At 42.8% G+C, this 22224-nt stretch overlaps 1 protein-coding gene and 1 long non-coding RNA gene across 2 annotated transcripts in view; both read right to left on the bottom strand.

Annotated features, from left to right (window-relative positions):
- The window catches only part of LOC120981392, a 643721-nt gene that overhangs the window by 300777 nt on the left and 320720 nt on the right, over positions 1-22224 (bottom strand). The window lies entirely within an intron of this gene.
- Positions 1-22224, bottom strand: part of TDRD9 (tudor domain containing 9) — a 147551-nt gene that overhangs the window by 100294 nt on the left and 25033 nt on the right. The window contains exons 3-6 of the mRNA XM_040410868.1: positions 15585-15598; positions 13000-13083; positions 7381-7602; positions 6561-6683 (exon numbers count right to left, since the gene is read on the bottom strand). Coding sequence (XP_040266802.1) covers positions 6561-6683; positions 7381-7602; positions 13000-13083; positions 15585-15598 — 443 coding nt within the window. The remainder of the gene's footprint in view (positions 1-6560; positions 6684-7380; positions 7603-12999; positions 13084-15584; positions 15599-22224) is intronic.

The following is a 22224-nucleotide window of genomic DNA, read 5'->3' as shown; positions in this document are numbered from 1 at the left end:
TGATGCATTCTGAGTGGATCCGCATCCACTCAGAATGCATTAGGGCAGTACGGATGCGTTCGGGGCCGCTTGTGAGCCCCTTCAAATGGAGCAAGTGGACACCCGAACGCTAGTGTGAAAGTAGCCAAAATCTGCCTTCCAGAAACCATACGGCGTCCCTTTCTTTCTGCGCCCTGCCGTTTGGTCATACAGCAGTTTACGACTACATATGGGGTGTTTCTGTAAACTGCAGAATCGGGGTAATAAATATTAAGTTTTGTTTGGCTGTTAACCCTTGCTTTGTTACTGGAAAAAACTGTTTAAAATGGAAAATTCGCCCAAAAAATTGCTGTTTTGGCACTGTTTTTATTTTATTTTTTTGACCGTGTTCATCTGAGGGGTTAGGTCATGGGGCAGGTTAGGTCATTTATAGAGCAGATTCTCACGGATGCGGCGATTCCTAATAGGTCTACTTTTTATTTATTTATTTCCGTTTTACACTATATTATCCTTTTATAAACAAAAATAAAAAAAAAATTGTATCTCCATAGTCTAAGAGTCAGTTTTGTTTTTTTTTGTTTTTTTTTGTTTTTTTTTTAGCCGATTAGCTTAGGTAGGGGCTTATTTTTGGTGGGATGAGAGGACGGTTTTATTGGCACTATTTTGGGGGGCATATGACTTTTTGATCGCTTGCTATTACACTATTTGTGGTGTAAGATGACAAAAAAATCTACTTTTTTGCACCGTTTTTATTTTATTTTTTTGACCGTGTTCATCTGAGGGGTTAGGTCATGGGGTATTTTTATAGAGCAGATTCTTACAGATGCGGCGATACCTAATATGTCTACTTTTTTTATTTTTTTATTTTAGTTTTACAAAATAATATTTTTGAAACATTTTTTTGTTTTGTTTTAGTGTCTCAAGTCTGAGAACCGTAGTTTTTTTTCCGATTGTCAGTGGCTAAATGGAATTAAAATTGGGGAAGGGGGATTATAAATTTAGTACTCCATGGAAGTGTGGTACTCCCTGAAGCAACCAATAATGCAGAGGCCCGGATGAACGAGGCACGTGTCACACTGAGTGGTGGTGTCCTTCCGTATCCCCCTCCTGTGACACACTCTGCACCTTTTTTGGGTCCGTCCCTTCTTTCCAGTATGGGGGACCACACCTGGAAAGTGTTGGCCAGGGACGATCCGGGCGCCTCCAGTTCCCGAGGTACTCCGGCCTGCTCTTTCTCGGTCAGAAAAGATCAGGTCCTTGAGGACTGCCTCAGAGAACTGGAGGAATTTCCCTGTGTTGCCAGCACAAAAAAGTTGTACAAGGCAACCTGTACCAAGTAGACCGCAACTTTTTTGTACCATGCCCGGGTTTTGCGCATGGCGTTATATGGCTTGAGGACTTGATCAGAGAGATCAACTCCTCCCATATAACGATTGTAGTCGACGATACAATCGGGCTTGAGGACCGTTGCCGCGGTACTTCGCAAAGGGACAGGGGTGATGCAGTTACCGTGAATTGTGGACAGTACAAGGACATCCCTCTTGTCCTTATATCTGACCAGCAACAGGTTTCCACTGGTAAGGGCACGGGTCTCACCCCTGGGGATGGGTACCTGGAGGGGGTGGGTAGGGAGGCCGCATTGATTTTTCTGCACGGTCCCACAAGCGGACGTGGATCTGGCGGCGAGGGACTGGAACAAGGGGATACTAGTATAAAAGTTATCCACGTACAGGTGGTAACCCTTATCTAGCAGTGGGTGCATAAGGTCCCACACAAGTTTCGCGCTAACACCCAGAGTGGGGGGACATTCTGGGGGTTCAAATACGGGAATCTCGCCCCTCGTACAAACGAAACTTGCAAGTGTACCCTGAGGTACTCTCACAAAGTTTATACAGCTTCAAGACATACCTCGCCCGCTTAGAGGGAACATACTGGCGGAAAAGGAGTCTCACCTTGAAAGCAATGAGAGACTCATCAACCACGACCTCCCTTCCAGGGACATAGGCCTCCAAAAACCTGTTGATTTAAAATCCATTCTCCTTCTTTCAAAGTATTTCTGCTCTGAAAAATTGCGATCCTGTTGTCTTTTCCCTTTGTATGGACTGCCGTAATTGACTGTATATTCCTTTCTGCCCATCGAAAGATTTTTCTTGATACCTTTGCCAAGGATGCACTTTTTGTACCTCCTTGTTTGTTCAGGTAGGTGACCGTAGTGCTGTTGTCCGATATAAAAATTCTCTCTCTTCCTTTTACTTCCAAATGAAGAGCTTTTAGAGCTTCCCACACTGCTGATAACTCCCTTAGATTTGAGGAGGATAGGCTTAGATTTTGACACTAAATCCCCTGTACTACAGACATGTCTGAATGAGCCCCCCAACCGGATCTGCTGGCGTCTGTTGCTTTTGTTATAGGGACTATTTGTCGCCATGACACTCCGTCGCTTTTGTCCCAGTTATTTAATATGAACGCTTGTAGGACCCGAGAGTGTGCTTGTGCCCATCTTACTGCAGGAATTGAAGATCACATAGGGCCCAGCACCTTCATCACTATCCAAATAGCCACTTTTCTCCTGCTCCGAAAAAGAGAAAATTCCTGGTTGATTTTTGATAGCCTTTCTACTGGGAGGAAAGTCTTCATAAGATAAGATGCGAGTCCAACAACATGCCAAGAAAAACCTTCCTCTTTTCAGGACGAAGATCTGATTCTTCTAGATTTACAATCCAGCCTAGATCCTGCTGTACTATGTTCAAGTGATTCTACAATTTTTCTTTTGAATCTGCGGCAATCAAGTGAGTGAGACAGACGGGCTGTAGTTACACTGCTCACCGCTGCAATGTCGACGGCGAGAAGGAGGCCACAATCGCTCGTACAAGTGATGCAGTCTCTTCAAACAGCAAATCAGCAGGGGTGCTGGGAGATGGATCCCTGCTGATCCGATACTCATGACCTATCCTGAGGATAGGGCATCAAAATGTAAAACTGGACAACCCCCTTTAAGACACATGCTTTACAGAAGCCACATGGGCCAAGGGTACCAGTAGCCTGAGTAGGACTCATTGACACCTATGGGAGAGTTTTTTTAGACATGCTCTGTGACAAGGGCCAAGGGTAGATCCTGCATCTGTATATTGGTGATATAACTTACACTGCAATCCTGCCTGTGAGGATAATGAGATGACTGCTAAAAAGTTATATCTACAAACAGGCGGTGTCAGAGTATTAAGAGGCTAGGCATGAAAAATGCAAGATATCAGTTTTTCAAATAAAAATATACAGTATTTTTTGCTCAATAAAATGCACCTGATCATAAGATGCACTTAGGTTTTAGAGGAGGAACATAAGAAAAAAGATTTTTCATCAGACCTAAGATCAGACCCCAAATCTTCATCAGACCTCAGATCAGAACCCAACCCTCATCAGACCTCCGATCAGAACCCAACCCTCATCAGACCTCCGATCAGAACCCAACCCTCATCAGACCTCCGATCAGAACCCAACCCTCATCAGACCTCCGATCAGAACCCAACCCTCATCAGACCTCCGATCAGAACCCAACCCTCATCAGACCTCCGATCAGAACCCAACCCTCATCAGACCTCCGATCAGAACCCAACCCTCATCAGACCTCCGATCAGAACCCAACCATCATCAGACCTCCGATCAGAACCCAACCCTCATCAGACCTCCGATCAGAACCCAACCCTCATCAGACCTCCGATCAGAACCCAACCCTCATCAGACCTCAGATCAGAACCCAACCCTCATCAGACTTCAGATCAGAACCCAACCCTCATCAGACCGCAGATCAGAACCCAACCCTCATCAGACCGCAGATCAGAACCCAACCCTCATCAGACCTCAGATCAGAACCCAACCCTCATCAGACCTCAGATCAGAACCCAACCCTCATCAGACCTCAGATCAGAACCCAACCCTCATCAGACCGCAGATCAGAACCCAACCCTCATCAGACCGCAGATCACGCCCCAGTTCAGACCCCCCCAATCCTACACGTAAACGATGTCCTGAAACTATATGCAGTCAGGACACAGAACAGCGGGCGACTGGAAGAAGACCAAGGAGTAGCAAAGTACATCCAGAGCTACACTCGCCTCTCCTCACACCTCCTGCATGCTAATGAGATTCCATAATGGAAGAACTCATTAGTATTTGGGGAGAAAAAAGGGCATCTTGTAAAGCAAAGATTACGGTAGTAATACAACGAATCTCCCATAGAATACAAAGTTAAATAATTGCAGTCTATGGGAGAAATGATCAGATGATCCCATGGTGAAATCCCTTATAGGAACAATATAAAAATTTTAAATCACTCCTATTTCCCCATATTAAAAATAAATAAATATTAAAGATCATTGGCATCGCTACGTCCCAAAAAGCCTATTTTTATCCCGTACTGTAAACACCCTAACGGGAGAAAAACAATGGCAGATTTTTTATTTTCTTCACATTGCCAAAATTTTTATAAAAAGTGATTAAAAAGACAAACAAACCCCAAAATGGTATCAAAAATGACAGATCACTCTGTAAAAAGCGCTCACACAGCTATATAAACGTGGCATCACCGTAATCATACTAGCCCGGAGAATGAAGGCAAAAGGTCATCTTTACCACATAAGGAAGTCCATAAAAACTAAACCCATTGGTGGAATTGCCTTTTTTCCCCAATTCCACCCCATTTTTATTTTTTTTCCAGCTTACCACTGCATCATAAGCAAAATAAAATGGTGCCATAGTGCCAATAAAAAGAACAACTTTTCCTGCAAAAAAAAAAAAAAGAAAAACCCTAATAGAGATATGTGAACAGAAAAATAAAAAGGTTGTGGCTCCAGGGAGTTTGAGAGTAAAAAAAAGTCAAATGAAAGAAATAGAAAATCTCTTGGTCCTGAGGAGGTTAAATGAATAGACAACCATGTATTGCATGGACGTGCCATCAGACGTTTCAGTTTTCTTCTTGTTTATAGTGTTGGTCTATTTTATGGTTTTCACATACAGTACAAGGGCCAGAGACACGGGACAACCCTAACCAGATAGAAACTGACCACCTAGCGAATCTGTAGATAACCTACAGGAAATGTGATATATAACATATCATCTAAAAACCACCGGTTAAGACTGAATTATACCTTATATTTTGTTACAGATTTGAGAGGAGCATTGAGTTACAGGCTGTCTGTAATGCGTGCTGTTCTCTGCTTTTGCTTGTCTTTGAACCAAATTAACAAGTAAGAAATGCTGCTCATGACATCTATATTTGTCATATTTTATCTTTTGTATCTTTACATTTCACCAAATAAAACCTTTTCTCTGGTTTATCCTCTTCTAGTAAGTAATAATCCCCTGCTTATGTTATCACTCAACTCAAAAGCAACCGGCCTTAATATCACAAGCTCGGGATTTCAGAAGAGGATAATGTCAAATCATGCAGGGGGTGACGATACAACATTCTACTATAGAAGTGGATAAATAAGAAATCCTGAATCCACAAATCATCAAAACACTAGATGACAGATTTATGTCTAATGCAAAAAGTTTAGAAAGTCCGTTAATACTGTTTAAAGTAATTTAAAGAGTTTCTAGCATACAAAATGTACTTTCATCATTTTTGGCTTCCGTGTGTTCCCATCTGGCTTTGCAGAGGTTGGACAGGATCAGTCTCCTTTCCTCTCTGGCAGCATACAATATATTCACTTCTTACTTCCCATGGAATGAGTCTTCTCAGCTATACCTCCATGTTCCTAAACAGGTTCTGATCTTTCCTTGTCAAGCAGAAAGCTTTATTTTTTGATAGCTCTGCAGTGAACAGCCGAGAACTAAGAACTGGAGGTGACTGATTATGTATTTCCACCAGCACTTAGGCTACTTTCACACTAGCGTTTCTATTTTCCAGTATTGAGATCCATCATAGGGTCTCAATACCGGGAAAAAATGCTTCAGTTTTGTCCCTATTCATTGTCAATGGGGACAAAATGTAACTGAACAGAACGGAGCGCTCCAAAAGGCACTCAGTCATGTTTGGTTGCGTTCCTATACCGGAAAGCAAACCGCAGCAAGCTGCAGTTTTCTTTCCGTCATGGGATGCAGAGCAGGACGGATCAGTCATGACCCACAATGCAAGTCAATGGGGACGGATCTGTTCAACTCTGACACAATAGAAAACTGATCCGTCCTCCATTGACTTTCAATGGTGTTCATGATGGATCCATCTTGGCTATGTTAAAGATAATACAACCGGATCCATTCCTAACAGATGCAGACGGTTGTATTATCAGTAACGGAAGTGTTTTCGCTGAACCCTGCAGGATCATTAGTTCATCAGATGGACATGCGCATTCTCATTTATTCTCTATTGGACTGCCATAGATAGCCGAGTACAGCGCTCGGCTATTTCCATGCTGTAAGGAGCATGCTCGATCTGCTGTTCCATCAGGATGGGGTAATGGGACCCCCATTCTCCGGATCTGTGGGGGCCCTGAGGTCCGACCACCAAACTAGTTATTTTCCCCTATCCTGTGGCTAGGGGACAATGTTAATGGTTGGCACAAACCTTTTAAAGTACCTACCTCATCAATAAAAATGTGTGTAAATTCAGCCAAGCTCTTAGCACCCACTATCTTCTGCAGGAGGACACCGGTGGTCATGTAGATCAAGCGAGTGTCAGCTGATGCTTTTTTCTCCAGGGAAACCTTAAACAAGAAAGAAAACTTTAAATATACAGAAATGCAATCCTAGTCTAAAATATGCATCTCATGAAGTACTATCAGCTGTGGCTTAATGCCATTCCACTATAGTACAGGGGTGCACAACATTTTTTGGTCTGAGGTTGCATTGTCACAATGTTTTACATCAAGGGACCCCAAAGAAAAATAAATAAATACTGATCGGCGCTCATTTATATCGGCTTATTACACAGGCCAATGCAAACGTGAATGCAGGAGGAACGATTGCTACCACAGTTGTTCCTTCTTCATTTATCGGCAGCACATCCCTGATTGCACACAAACACAGAAAAAATTACTGTTTCTTAAAAGTTTTAGAAAACGAAAGCTCCTTATTCTTTAGATATGCAAACTGACACCAAAATAAATTTCTAAAATTAGTTCCCTATTTTGTGTTGTGCGGTTTGATATATATTATGTAGTTTCACGTAAATGGGGTGATAATGGCAACAGTTTTGGGTGAAATGTGAGTTTGTTTTTTTCTTTTATTTGCATTTCATTATATGTGATGTTTAAAATATACTTAATATGTTTTTTTTAATATGTCCTGTGATGCAATGTTGATGGGCAATGATAATATATTCAAGGAAAAGATGTGAGAGCAGTACAATCATTTCAGACAGAGATTTATCACTTGGAAATTAAAATTTGGGGAGGGTTATACCTGATAGCCTACTAGCCCACTCAAAGGCCACTTTCTCTCCTTGCTGATCCATGTGGCAATGCTACAAGCGGCGATCTTCCTCGGTTGGGTTACCACTATGTTACAGTAGGCAGAGCGTTGCATGTGGTAATCCAGGATATACTGTGGTAGTTGTGTGCTCTTTCCGCTTCCAGTTGCTCCATGTACAATCACAACTGAATTACTCTCAATTAAAGTAATTAGCTGTTAATAAATAAAACAGAACACTCAGATAATGACAGTGACTTTAACTTACATGTTTGGTTATCAAAAGGAGAAATAAAAGGCAAACTACAACCAACAGACTCGCCTCTAATTCAGATAATACATCACCCACTACCACAATACCAGAAGCTCATTATATGAGGAGATGGGTTATCGGGATACTACAATATACAATAACGTCCAAAATATTATCATGAGAGTTTTTTTTCTTTTTGCATCACCCACTGATCCAACTTCTCTTTCATCTCAGATATGAAAGACTACAAAAAAAAGAAAAAATGGTGTAGCGGGAAGGAGGGGGAAATTTGAGTTGTTGGCTAAAGAATTACTTCCCCAGTAGCTAGGGTTAGAGATAAAAAATTAAAAAATTATTCAATTCACCGATCCCCTCCTGCTGATGCTCCAATGGTGTCCCGGTTGCCTTGGGTCACAACTGCCAGGCTGACTTGGTGTTTTCAGCCAGAAAGAGGAAGAAGAGAGCAGCAGGGACCTGGACAACTTAGGAACAGCAATGGGTGAGGTGACCAATACTCTTTTTTTTTTTTTTTTTTGTATTGTGGCCCTTCAAAAAATAAAAATGTCCTCCCTCGACACCCCCTTTAACCTGAAGTAGTTTTCATAAAATGACTGCAGTGTGATCAGAGTGCTTCGTCCTGGGAGCAGCAGGATCTCTTCACCCGTCGGGCACAGATTTGCAGCTTTCTCCCTATACCAAGCATAGAGTAAAAGCTGTCAATCTGCAGCGGTGCGAGCCTGCAGCTCACGAATAAAGAGGACTCCAAAGTGTGAGCACATCACTGAGCGCTGGCTCAAGACCGCAGCTGACGCACAGATTTTATGGAAGACGGAAACCAGTAAAGTGACCCAGTGCTGGAATCAGGGTCTGTCACTTATGTTTCCCTCAGAGCATCAAAAACTGATGACAGCTTCTTTCTTTTAAGCTTGATCCCAAGAACTCCCGGCTCAATTCGAGTAAGGAACATTTCTGTTATTAATGAAGCACCAAAACAGCGTACAGCACTGAACATATGACGGCTCACACATGGCTTTCCCAGTCTCAGACATACATTGCAATTACCGCTGTAGGCACAGAATCACCGTTTACTTTTTTATTTTTCTTATTTCTTCTCCCAGAAAACATGCACCATTGCACGTTCATCATTTATCTCCAGATCCCATAAATGAAATTATATAATTAAGGTGCGAATTAAATTGATTTAACCCCTTAAGGACACAGCCTTTTTACACCTTAGGACCAGGCCATTTTTTGAAAATCTGACCAGAGTCCCTTTAAGTGCTGATAACTTTAAAACGGTTTGACTTATCCAGGCCGTTCTGAGATTGTTTTTTCGTCACATATTGTACTTCATGACACTGGTAAAATGGAGTCAAAAAAAAAATTTTTTTTGCACCAAAAAATACCTAATTTAACAAAAATTTGAAAAAAATTAGCAAATTTCAAAGTTTCAGTTTCTCTACTTCTGTAATACATAGTAATACCCCCAAAAATTGTGATGACTTTACATTCCCCATATGTCTACTTCATGTTTGAATTGTTTTGGGAATGATATTTTATTTTTTGGGGATGTTATAAGGCTTAGAAGTTTAGAAGCAAATCTTGAAATTTTTCCGAAATTTACAAAAACTCAATTTCTAGGGACCAGTTCAGGTCTCAAGTTACTTTGCGAGGCTTACATTATAGAAACCACCCAAAAATGACCCCATCTAAGAAACTACACCCCTCAAGGTATTCAAAACTGATTTTGCATACGTTGTTAACCCTTTAGGTGTTGCACAAGAGTTATTGGCAAATAGGGAGGAAATTTGAGAATTTCATTTTTTTGTCTAATTTTTCATTTTAACCCATTTTTTCCACTAACAAACCAAGGGTTAACAGCCAAACAAGACTGTATCTTTATTGCCCTGACTCTGCCATTTACAGAAACACCCAATATGTGGCCGTAAACTACTGTACGGCCACACAGCGGGGCGTAGAGTGAAAGGTGCGCCGTTTGGTTTTTGGAAGGCTGATTTTTATGGACTGGTTTATTTACACCATGTCCCATTTGAAGCCCCCTGATGCACCCCTAGAGGAGAAACTCCCTAAAAGTGACCCCATCTAAGAAACTACACCCCTCAAGGTATTCAAAACTGATTTTACATACGTCGTTAACCCTTTAGGTGTTGCACAAGAGTTATTGGCAAATGGCGATGAAATTTGAGAATTTCATTTTTTTGCCTAATTTTCCATTTTAACCCATTTTTTCCACTAACAAAGCAAGGGTTAACAGCCAAACAAGACTGTATCTTTATTGCCCTGACTCTGCTGTTTACAGAAACACCCCATATGTGGCCGTAAACTACTGTACGGGCACACAGCGGGGCGTAGAGTGAAAGGTGCGCCGTTTGGTTTTTGGAGGGCTGATTTTGCTGGACTGTTTTTTTGGCACCATGTCCCATTTGAAGCCCCCCTGATGCACCCCTAGATTATAAACTCCATAAAAGTGACCCCATCTAAGAAACTACACCCCTCAAGGTATTCAAAACTGATTTTACAAACTTTGTTAACCCTTTAGGTGTTGCACAAGATTTAATGGAAAATAGAGATACAATTTCAAAATTTCACTTTTTTGGCAGATTTTCCATTTTAATATTTTTTTTCCAGTTACAAAGCAAGGGTTAACAGCCAAACAAAACTCATTATTTATGGCCCTAATTCTGTAGTTTACAGAAACACCCCATATGTGGTCGTAAACAGCTGTACGGGCACATGGCAGGGCGCAGAAGGAAAGGAACACCATATGGTTTTTGGAAGGCATATTTTGCTGGACTGGTTTTTTTGACACCATGTCCCATTTGAAGCCACCCTGATGCACCCCTAGAGTAGAAACTCCAAAAAAGTGACCCCATTTTAGAAACTACGGGATAGGGTGGCAGTTTTGTTGGTACTAGTTTAGGGTACATATGATTTTTGGTTGCTCTATATTACACTTTTTGTGCGGCAAGGTAACAAGAAATAGCTTTTTTGGCACCGTTTTTTTTTTGTTATTTACAACATTCATCTGACAGGTTAGATCATGTGGTAATTTTATAGAGCAGGTTGTCACGGACGCGGAGATACCTAATATGTATACAATTTTTTTTATTTATGTAAGTTTTACACAATGATTTCATTTTTAAAACCAAAAAAATGTTTTAGTGTCTCCATAGTCTAAGAGCCATAGTTTTTTCAGTTTTTGGGCGATTATCTTAAGTAGGGTCTCATTTTTTGCGGGATGAGATGACGGTTTGATTGGCATCTATTTTGGGGTGCATATGACTTTTTGATTGCTTGCTATTACACTTTTTGTGACGTAAGATGACAAAAAATGGCTTTTTTTACACCGTTTTTATTTTTATTTTTTTACGGTGGTCATCTGAGGGGTTAGATCATGTGATATTTTTATAGAGCCGGGCGATACGGACGCGGCGATACCTAATATGTATACTTTTTTTTTATTTATGTAAGTTTTACACAATGATTTCATTTTTGAAACAAAAAAAATCATGTTTTAGTGTTTCCATAGTCTAAGAGCCATAGTTTTTTCAGTTTTTGGGCGATTATCTTGGGTAGGGTATGATTTTTGCGGGATGAGATGACGGTTTGATTGTTACAATTTTGGCGTACATGCGACTTTTTTGATCACTTTTATTACCTTTTTTGGGAAGTAAGGTGGGCAAAATTTCAATTTCATCATAGTTTTTTATTTTTTATTTTTATGGTGTTCACCGTTCGGGTAAAGTAACATGACCGTTTTATAGATCAGGTCGTTACGGACGCGGCGATACCAAACATGTGTAGGGAATTTTATTTTTTTCATTTTTTATCAGTGATAAATGTGTTTTTTGATTTTTACTTTTTTTTCACTTTTATTCACTTTTTTTTGACCCAGACCCACTTGGTTCTTGAAGATCCAGTGGGTCTGATGTCTGAATAATACAGTACAGTACAATATATATTGTTCTGTACTGTATTTTACTTACACTGAACAGATCTATGCCATTCAGCACAGATCTGTTCAGCACCATGGACAGCAGGACGCCTGAGAGGCGTCCTGTTGCCATGGGAACCTTCCCCGTCTGCTCAGTACTGCTCAGAACTTCGCAGACGGGGAAGGGTAAGGAGGGGATCTCTCGGGGGGCTCTCTGGGGGCTCTCTCCCTCCCCATCGGGGGGCTGCAAAGGCACAGCAGCCCCCCGATGGGAGAGGGAGGGAGCTCCCTGCGCTGTTAACCTTTTCCATACAGCGGTCCGTACGGACCGCTGTATGGAAAGGGTTAAACGGCTGACATCGCATCGCAGATGTCAGCCGTTTATACCAGGGTGCCAGCAATGTGCTGGCACCCTGGTATCCCCACTAGACACCAACGATTATACAAGGGGAGGCGGGCGGGGGATCGCGATCCCGCCTGCCGCACCGCCCGCCTCCCGCACCGCCCACACCGCCCGCAACCCTCCCCCTGCACCTCCCGCCACCATAAAAATCATTCGGGGGTGCAGGGGGGGGTAAATAAAACTTTTTTTTTGGCATATAAAGTTTCTGATCCCTGCGGTCAGGGACTGCGGGGACCAGAAACTTCAGAAATCGCAGCAAACCGCAGGTCTGAATTGACCTGCGGTTTGCCGCGATCGCCGACATGGGGGGGTCACGGGACCCCCCCGCGCATTTAGCCTAGGTGCCTGCTCAATGATTTGAGCAGGCACCGGGTTCCGATCACTGCCAGCCGCACGGCAGTGATCGAAAATACACAGGGCGTACATGTACGCCCTGTGTCCTTAAGTACCAGGGCACAAGGGCGTACCTGTACGCCCTATGTCCTTAAGAGGTTAAAGGCTATGTACACCTTTGGGGACAATTTTTAAAAATTATTGCATTGTACTCATTTTGAGCTAAAAAAATAAAAAACACTTGATCCTTATTAACAATGTTGAGCCCCTTTCTTTGTGCAGCCTTAAGATTCTCTAGTAGCAGCCTCTGAATATTTACTCTTTCCCATCAAGCAGCTCAGCTGACGGCTCCTTATCTCTGACCTCCCAAACATTTATTATAGCTCAATTCTTACCGACAAGAATGTGGCTAAAATAAGTGTTTTTAAGCTATTAGTAATTTAGAGATAATGTGTATTATATGACTGGCACAATGTGAAAGTACCATTCACACACAGACAAACAGTTAACTTTTTGTGACAAAAATGAGTGAATATTTTCAATAAAGACCAACTTAAAAAAATATATATTTTTAGCACAAAATGAGTAAAATGCAATCATAAATAAATTGCCCCGAAGGTGTACATATCCTTTAAGTGGATCATACAAATATATAAATGACTAGCTCACCTCTTCTCTGTTCTTCAATATCGGTATTTCAGGATATTGGACTTCCGGTTCAGGCACAAGAATTTTATCCACCTGAGAAAGCTTCTGGAAGGAACCTTACACCATAAGAAGGGAGAGAAGAAAAAAAAAGTTAAACCCATTCTAACCCATGTGGCTAATAGACTGCCTAAATGACAATCTTGGAATGCATCTGGTCAACAGAATTAGCACATCTACTATATCAATTAAAGTTTAGCCAGAATGAGATGCGAGCATACCCTTTTTAATGGGTTGTCTTGACTGAAACTTATTACCTAACCACAAGATGACAAATGTCTGATCGCTGGGACCCCACCGATCACAAGATCAAAAGGTTTGAAACTTTTAATTTAACCACAAGATAGGTGATAAGTGTTTGATGGCTGTGATCCCCACCAATCACAAGAACAAGGATCTGACTGGAGAAACAGTCAAGCATGTGCACTCTCTAGTCAAATTCTATGGGACAGGCAAAGATGAGCAGAGCACAGCACTTGGCTTTCTCCAGCAGTCCCAAAAAGTTTGAATGGAGTGGCAGAGCATATCCTTAACCTCAACTCCACTTAGATATTGGACACAGGACCTGGTTCTGGTGGTCAATAAGGATCCCAGTTATGGGACCCCTCTTTCCCCATGTTTCAGAAACGTATCACCTATTCTGCAGATAGGTAATGTTTCTATCTTGGGACGACCCCTTTACGGAGGACCTGTCAGCTGTGCTCTGAGGTGTCTATTTTTTGTAAATACTTTCATTACCATTAAATAACAATTGTGCAGCACCTAGTCATAGACAAGTCTGCCCAGTGATGTCCCTCTGCTATACCTCCTGGAAATATAAGAAAATTGAGAAGTGAGATCAACATTCCCCTTGTTAAAGCAGAATGTCCCCAGACAGTCTATCACCGTCAGCACAGTTTGGGCCATGTCATTGTGATCGACAAGGTAAATGATACCATTAAGCTGTCGATCTCTTTATACACTTCCCAGAGGAATATATGAGGAATGGCACAGCGCAGAGTCGTACAATAAGGTGCGATCATAGGAAATGCAAATATTAAGACATATAATATTCATGATCTATGTAAGATGACAATAAGTCAGACACATATCAATACATGGACAAAGGTGTAGATAACTGCCACTTACAGTATTATATGCCACATTTACTTACAACTAAATATTCTAATAATTGCCTGCATTTGTCCATTACTGAAAGTCTTTGTTGCCTGTCCTTGGTTCACCAGGTAGATGAATGTCATTTTGGTTCTAGCATTGGGCTGTGTGATTCAGGGCTCTATAAATGTTATGCATGTACTCAGGAAACCTAAGATATTTAGATTTGGCTTTGCTTAGAGGCGTTTGTTTCAGACCCCGCGCTGCATCTTGGAGTAAATGTCTGGTAAATCCGCACTCACCAGTTACTTTGATAAACATCCATCCAATCCTATATAACAATACCGAGGAGAAAAACCTGCATGAATAAATACAATGTTTTGTCAGGAGGGCAGTATGTGCAGGGGAAAAAAATCTCGGATTCCTTCTGGCAAACATCATGTCACAAAGTAAGACGTGGTATTTCCGCATGGATTGATCATGCTCAGGGAGAAAGCACAAGCTGTTAGGAAGGTATGTTCTTCACACATCCAACATATCTTAGACTATATTCCACACAGAAAAGTTTCTTATAACCTGGACCTGTCAACTCTCCTGACATGTATTTTTTAGTAACTACTTCCATTCCACAAGTAACAAAAATTCTGAAGTATCTTTGCATATACCTATATTTTGTGTCATCTCTCTATTATCCCTACTAGAAGTTTATGAATTAACTGCCAGCAGTCTGCAATAAAGGTAAGTGTTACCAGTTGAGGGGGGGGCAAACCTTTTATTAGTTATAATGGCTAATTTCTATCTAGGGAGCAACCATTAGGAGAAATAAAATGGCTGCCGTCCTATTCGTACACACAAAACCTGTCCTAATCACACAGGACAAGTTACTTTAGAGCACTGAGCTAAAGAGCTGCCTCATCCTACTCTCTTCTCAGTTTGTCAGGTATTATAGTCCAGAATACAGCTGATAAGGCTAATAAGACCTTCAGCTTAATCTCTGTGGGAATAGAGTTCATGAGGAGACATGAAGTACAGAAAGGATGCACAGGAAAGACTGTGATAATGTGGGGCTGTGGTAATAAAGACTACATACAAGAGCTGCTGCTCCTCATTACCACACCCCCACCTCCTCTCTGTACTTCATATCTCCTCATGAACTCCATTTCTACAGGGATTCAGCTGAAGATCTTATCAGCTGTAGTCAAGATCATAATCCCTGACAAGCAGAGCTCCACGGTCCCAGGAAGGAAGCTGGATACAATATAAGCTATCCCTGAGTAACAAAAACGTGGTGGTGTTAGTTAGACAGAGAAAGGGGAAAATTGTCCCTAATTATGCCCTAAGCGGGGGGTACTGCTCTGGCCCTATAAACTATATATATATATAGCAGCCTAACAGCAGAGCACCCGCCCTGATAAGGGCGACCCTGTCAGGAACCTTGCCCTGGAATAGAAAGCCCTAGTACGCCCTGCTCCTATCTATCCCTACATGCATGTTTCACCTTCAGAAGAAGGACTCATCAGGGGAAAACATAGGGAGCTGAGCAAAAAATATATGTGATCAGGAATCGTGGTGTTGGCCGTAATATAATGCCCAAAACCTTCAGATCCCAGATGATATAGGAGCTAAGTCCAGGTGGGGAGTCAGCTCAAAAAAAGCAAGATAAGGGGCGGTATTGTAGTATGTGATGATAACCACAGTACACCCTGACTAGGGGCCTAGTATAGAGGGCCCCCCCCCACAAAACAAGAGTTTATTAATAGGATGAATATCATTTTGAGATTAGAAAAGGGAGTATACGCTAAACGAAAACGTCCAAATAAGTTTCTATCTTTATGGCAGGGGTGGGATGAGTCAGCGCAACTAGCGTCTCAGGCCCTAGTTAAAGACTGTATACGGGGACAGATGTCTTCCTTACACTCCCTCTCCAGGGGAACCATATAGTTTCCGTATAATGTTCGGAAGGCTAGCCTACTGTAGATAGACGGAACGGTTTGTATATTTAAGAATACTTCTACAATTGAGCGCCCAGATACGTATGTCTCTCTGCTCAAGTTGGGTTGGGGTGGTGGGAAGGGTGTTACTGTGTTATTTCATACACGTTACAATATTCAATTACCGTATTCTTCACTTTATAAGACGCACCTAGTTTTCAGAGGAGGAAAATGGAGAAAAAAATAATTTGAACTAAAAGGTGGACTAAAACATTTTGTCCTCACCATGGGACTTAGGATGCAATCTACAGTACCCAGATGGGGGTGAACAGTGTACCGGTAGCTGATTGGTGGAGGAAGGGGGAGCAGGAACCACCACCAATCAGCACCGGACAAGTAGAGTAGGCGAGTCGAAACTGCCCAGGGGGAGAGGAGAAACTGCCTGCCTGGATGGGGGGAGAGGAGAAAGTGGGGGGGGGGGGGGGGGGGGGGGGGGCGGGGGTCTGGAGGAGAAAAATGGCAAAAAAAATCCTATTTAGCATGGCTGGATCTTAACAATGTTCCAAGTAGAGCTTCAACATGCAACAAGAAGAAATGGGAGTGAGAAAACATTTTTTGAGCTTTCAATTTAATGAAAACAACGAATAAACTGAAACAGCTGATCAAAAGTTTAGGACCACACCTCCAAAAAAAAACTAAACCCCCCCAAAACAGAAATCCAACTTCCAAACATGAACTCCGTAATGAGTAGCTCTGCAGTTATTGTTTATCACTTCCAAAATTTGTTTTCGGCATGCTTGATGCAAGCGTTTCCATGAGGTGAGTGGGAACATTTCTCCAAGTGGTGAAGACGGCCGCACGAAGGCCATCTACTGTCTGGAACTGTTGTCCATTTTTGTAAACTTCCCTTGTCATCCATCCCCAAAGGTTCTCAATTGAATTTAGATCAGGGGAACACGCAGGATGGGCCAAAAGAGTGATGTTATTCTCCTGGAAGAAGTCCTTTGTCCTGCGGGCATTGTGTACTGTAGCGTTGTCCTGTTGAAAAACCTAGTCGTTACCACACAGACGAGGGCCCTCAGTCATGAGGAATGCTCTCTGCAACATCTGGACATAGCCAGCGGCCGTTTGACGCCCCTGTACTTCCTGAAGCTCCATTGTTCCACTGAAGGAAAAAGCCCCCCAGACCATTATGGCGCCCCCTCCACTGTGGCGCGTAGAAAACATCTCAGGTGGGATCTGCTTGTCATGCCAGTAACGTTGGAAACCATCAGGACCATCAAGGTTACATTTTTTCTCATCAGAGAATAAAACTTTCTTCCACCTTTGAATGTCCCATGTTTGGTGCTCTCTTGCAAAGTCCAAACGAGCAGTTCTGTGGCGTTCAAGGAGACGAGGTCTTTGAAGACGTTTTTTGTTTTTGAAGCCCTTCAGTCTCAGATGCCGTCTGATGGTTATGGGGCTGCAGTCAGCACCAGTAAGGGCCTTAATTTGGGTTGAGGATCGTCCAGTGTCTTGACGGACAGCCAATTGGATCCTCCGACTCAGTGCTGATGAAATTTTTGTTGGCTTCCACTTGACATTTTTGTTCCATAGCCCTCAGGACCATTTAAGAAATTCGAAATGACTGTCTTACTGCGTCCCACCTCAGGAGCGATGGCGCGCTGTGAGAGACCCTGCTTATGCCGTTCAACAACCCGACCACGTTTTTGCCTTTGCCATCACAACGTGTGACTACCTGACAGAAAATGACAATGAATCCACATCTTTGCACAGATTTGTTTTTTTAAAAGGCATGTGGTCCTAAACGTTTGATCAGCTGAAAAACAGCCTGTTTCAGTTTATTCGTTGTTTTCATAAAATTGAATGCTCAAAAAATGTTTTGTCTCACTCCCATTTCTTCTTGTTGCATGTTGAAGCTCTACTTGGAACCTTGTTAAGATCCAGCCATGCTAAATAGGATTTGTTGACATTTTTCAAGTGGTCTTAAACTTTTGATCAGGACTGTATATCTGGACGACATACTAATTTATTCTCCTGACAGAGACTGATCAGGATCACGTGAGACAGGTGTTACAGATCCTAAGAGGGAATAAGTTGTATGTGAAGATGGAGAAGTGTGTATTTGCTTTTTAGGAGGTGCAATTCCTGGGTTACCTGCTCTCATCTTCAGGTTTTCATATGGATCCCAAGAAGGTCCGTGCGGTGTTGGACTGGGATCGACACGAAAATCTGAAAGCGCTTAGGCGGTTTTTGGGGTTTATCAACTACTACAGTAAATTCATCTGAATTATTCAGCTGTGGTTAAACCTTTAACAGACATGACTAGGAAAGGTTCTGATATCTCTGTCTGGTCTGATGCGGCATTACAAGCCTTTTCAGCGGTTAAGGAATGTTTTGCTTTGGCCCCTATACTGGTGCGACCGGACGTGTCACAGCCATTCATTGAAGTTGACGCATCCGAGGTGGGAGTAGGAGCAGTTTTGTCGCAGGGTCCTTCACCTAGTAAATGGCGCCCATGTGCATTCTTCTCTTAAAAAAAAAAACTCTCGGCTGCTGAAAGAAATTATGACGTAGGTAATACAGAGTTGCTGGCCATTAAGTTGGCTTTTGAATAATGGCGTCATTGGTTGGAAGGAGCAATTGATCCTATCACAGTGATTACTGATCACACAAATCTGGCTTACCTGGAGTCGGCTAAGCAACTGAAGCCAAGGCAGGTCAGGTGGTCATTGTTTTTCACCAGATTTAACTTTATCATCACCTACCTCCCTGGGGTTAAGAATGTCAAGGCGGATGCTTTGTCGCACAGCTTTCCTGAGGGGAGGGGGGGGGGTGATTCTAAAGATCCTAGTCCTATTTTGTCTGAAGGGGGAGTTATATCGGCCCTATATCCTGACCTTGAAGCAAAGGTGTTAGAAGCCCAGGAAGATTCACCGGATTCGTGCCCTCCGGGGAAGTGGTTTGTTCCTTCTGAATTACGTCACAAGGTATTCGAGGAACATCACTGTACGGTGCTTGCTGGACACCCTGGGAGCAAATCCACTGTCGATCTCATCTCTCGTAGATTTTGGTGGCCGGGGCTGAGTAAGAGCGTTGAGGACTATGTGTCAGCCTGTAGTACCTGTGCACAGGCTAAGATGACACATACTCGGCCTTCCGGATTTCTTCTTCCGTTGCCCATCCCATACAGATTTTGGACTCATTTGTACGTGGATTTTATCACGGATTTAATGAATTCTTTTGGAAAAACTGATTCTGCTGGTAATTTACTAAAATGGTGCACTTTAGTGTTACCTGCTCTACCTAATGCCAAAACTCTTGCACAGGTGTTTGTCGATAACATTGTGAAACTACATGGAATTCCCTCTGATGTGGTGTCGGATCGAGGGACTCAGTTTGTTTCTAGATTCTGGAAGGCGTTCTGTGCTTGACTGGGGGTACAATTGTCCTTCTCTTTGGCTTTTCATCCGCAGTCGAACAGACAGACTGAGCGCACTAATCAGAATCTGGACACTTGAGATGTTTTGTTTCGGAGAACCAGGAGGAGTGGTCTTCATTTTTGTCGTTACCGAATTTGCCATTAATAACTAAACAGGAGTCCACTGATAATTCGCCGTTTTTTGGGGCATATGGGTTCCATCCATCCATTTTCCGGTTCTCAGTCTTCTGGTATTCCCGAGGAGGAAAGATTTTCCTCTTCTTTGTCATCTATTTCGTCTAGTGAAAGCCTTTCACAGAGCTCATCCTGGTGAGGTCGGCCCTGGGTGCCCAGAAGTCACCGGTAGAAGGAAGGGGGGGGGGTACTGTCATGGTCCCTCCCGGGACAGATGTCAGAAGATAAAATAAACTGGCTACACGTGAAGGAATCTAACAGCCTCTTTGGTTACTTGCTTCAGTTGTTATTGCTCATGACCACACCCCTTGTTTCAGGTGTAGCCTAGTGGTCATCACACCTCCCCTATATAGTCTGACCTCCCCCTTCTGACTATGCGGTTGATAGCTTAATTTGGGTTTTGGAAGAGCTGGTGTGTTGTCCTCTCTGGAGTTCATGCTCATCCATCGCTACACAAATTAAGTGTCTCGCTCCTTTGCGTTTTGTTGTCTCTCCTCGTGTCTGTTTCTACTAGGCCTCAGGGAGACGCTGGTTCCTTCAACTGGGAATTAACGGGTCATCTCAAGCCCAGCCAATATCTATAGGGCTCCTTACGGTGTATGGGCATTCCTACCTTCGGGGTGTGCCTGTATGGATAGGAGACAGGGCAAAAAGTAAGGTTATTTAGGAGGTGACCCTTAGCCTTTTCCCTAGCGTTCAGTGGATTTTTCCTTCCCTCCTGTTGTCGGTGTGGTGTTCCCTCCCTTACCTTATCCGTGATATGGAGACTGACGAATGTTACTGTCATGGCATGGTGTGGGTGGTAAACTCCACACTGAACATAGGAGAGAAGGAAAGAGGTACTAGACCTGGAAACTAGGGAAAGGGGAAAGGTCACCACCTAGTGAATCCATAAACTGAGCCCTGACTACTATCAGTATGAACAGACTTTGATGGTAGGAATGTTCATACGCAGGAACCTAGAGCCCAATCTGAACCTAAAGGACCCTGGAAATAGTGTCTGGACAAAGACGTTCCTTCCCAGCTGAAGGAACAGGAGACTCCCTCAGGGCTAATACCAAAAGATAGGGGAAAACAACAAACTAGAAATAGGGAAAAGACACTTAACTCCGAAGTACGCGGACGAGCAGGAACTCAAAGGAGAACCAAACACCAGCACTTCCACAACCAGAAGGAGCCATCAACCGCATAGCATGATGGGTGAGACCACTTAAGCTACACCTGAGACAAGAGATGTGGTCATAACCAGCAAAAATACAGGAACAAATGAAACCAAAGAGGCTGTCAGATCACATCACGTGCAGCCAGTCTCTTAGATCTTCTGACCCCTGTCACGGGAGAGACTGTGACAGTTACCCCCTCTATTAAAGGAGCTATCCGGTAATTAATATTGATGACCTATCCTTAGGATAGGTCATCAATATCAGAATTGCAGAGGTGTGACACCCCAGACCCCCACTGATCAACTGTTAGAAGAGACCAGCGCTTTGCAAGTTCCATGGCCTCTTCCTAGGCCGTGACAATACAAGACATCGGTCACATGGCCTAGTTGAAGCTCAGCCCCATTGAAGTGAATGGGGCTAAGCTGCAATACCAAGTACAGCCGCTGTTCTACATACAGAGTTGTGCTTGCAGAGCTGGCAGGAGCCAGCTGCATTCACCAGAGCAACAGTGAGCGAGGAGGCTCCCTGAAACAGCTGATAAGCAAGGGTGCCAATGTTATAATGATGACCTATCCTTAGGATAGGTCATTATTATCCCTTCTTTGATTACCTTCAAACATATTGGTACTGTGGGCACTGTGATGAGCTTCCTCAAGTTAAGTAATCTCTGTACCCTATGAAGATATGTTAAGAAATGAATCACAGAATTTTGAGCCCCAAAATGAATCAATGTTTATAGTTGGAAGTATACTTTTTTTTTTCTTTTGGATGATGGGATATTTCAGGTTGAACAAACAGTGATAATCTGTCATTTTACAGATGACTGCTCCTATGTCCTATCAGAACATCAGTGTGGGACCTCAGTTTGGGACCAGGCCCGCAGTCTCATATAGTGCCAGATAAATGGATGAGATTTTCTAAACCCCATGTACACGGTGTGGAAGTTTTCAGTGTGGAAATTGAAATCTGCAGCGTCAATTGTTTGTGCGGATTTTCAGTCTAGATATTTCAGAAGCAAATCAGTGTCAAAATCCAGGCCACAAACTAGAAGTAACACATGTGGATTTGGTGAGGAAACAGTGAAAACTGAACGAAAATGTGGGTGGAAAATCTGCACGAGCTACTCTGCCATGTGCACATACCATGTGTGCCAGCTCTGCTCTTACAGACTTGGCTTCTCCATGCATTACAAAATCGGCTATATACATTTGAAATTAGCAATTACTACAGAGGAAGTCAATGGGCAAATCCAGCAGAGAACAGATTGCTGAGAGCGTTGAAGGCTTCCAGTGGAAAAAATAAAAATAAGAATGGTGTAAAATAATTCACACACACACCCCCTTCCCCCCATCGCCCGCCACTTTTCTGGGTCCACCTCTAATCT

Source organism: Bufo bufo, chromosome 11 (assembly GCF_905171765.1).
Source record: "Bufo bufo chromosome 11, aBufBuf1.1, whole genome shotgun sequence".
In the NCBI taxonomy this organism is placed as follows: Eukaryota; Metazoa; Chordata; class Amphibia; order Anura; family Bufonidae; genus Bufo; species Bufo bufo.
This window is presented reverse-complemented; position numbering and strand designations above follow the sequence as displayed.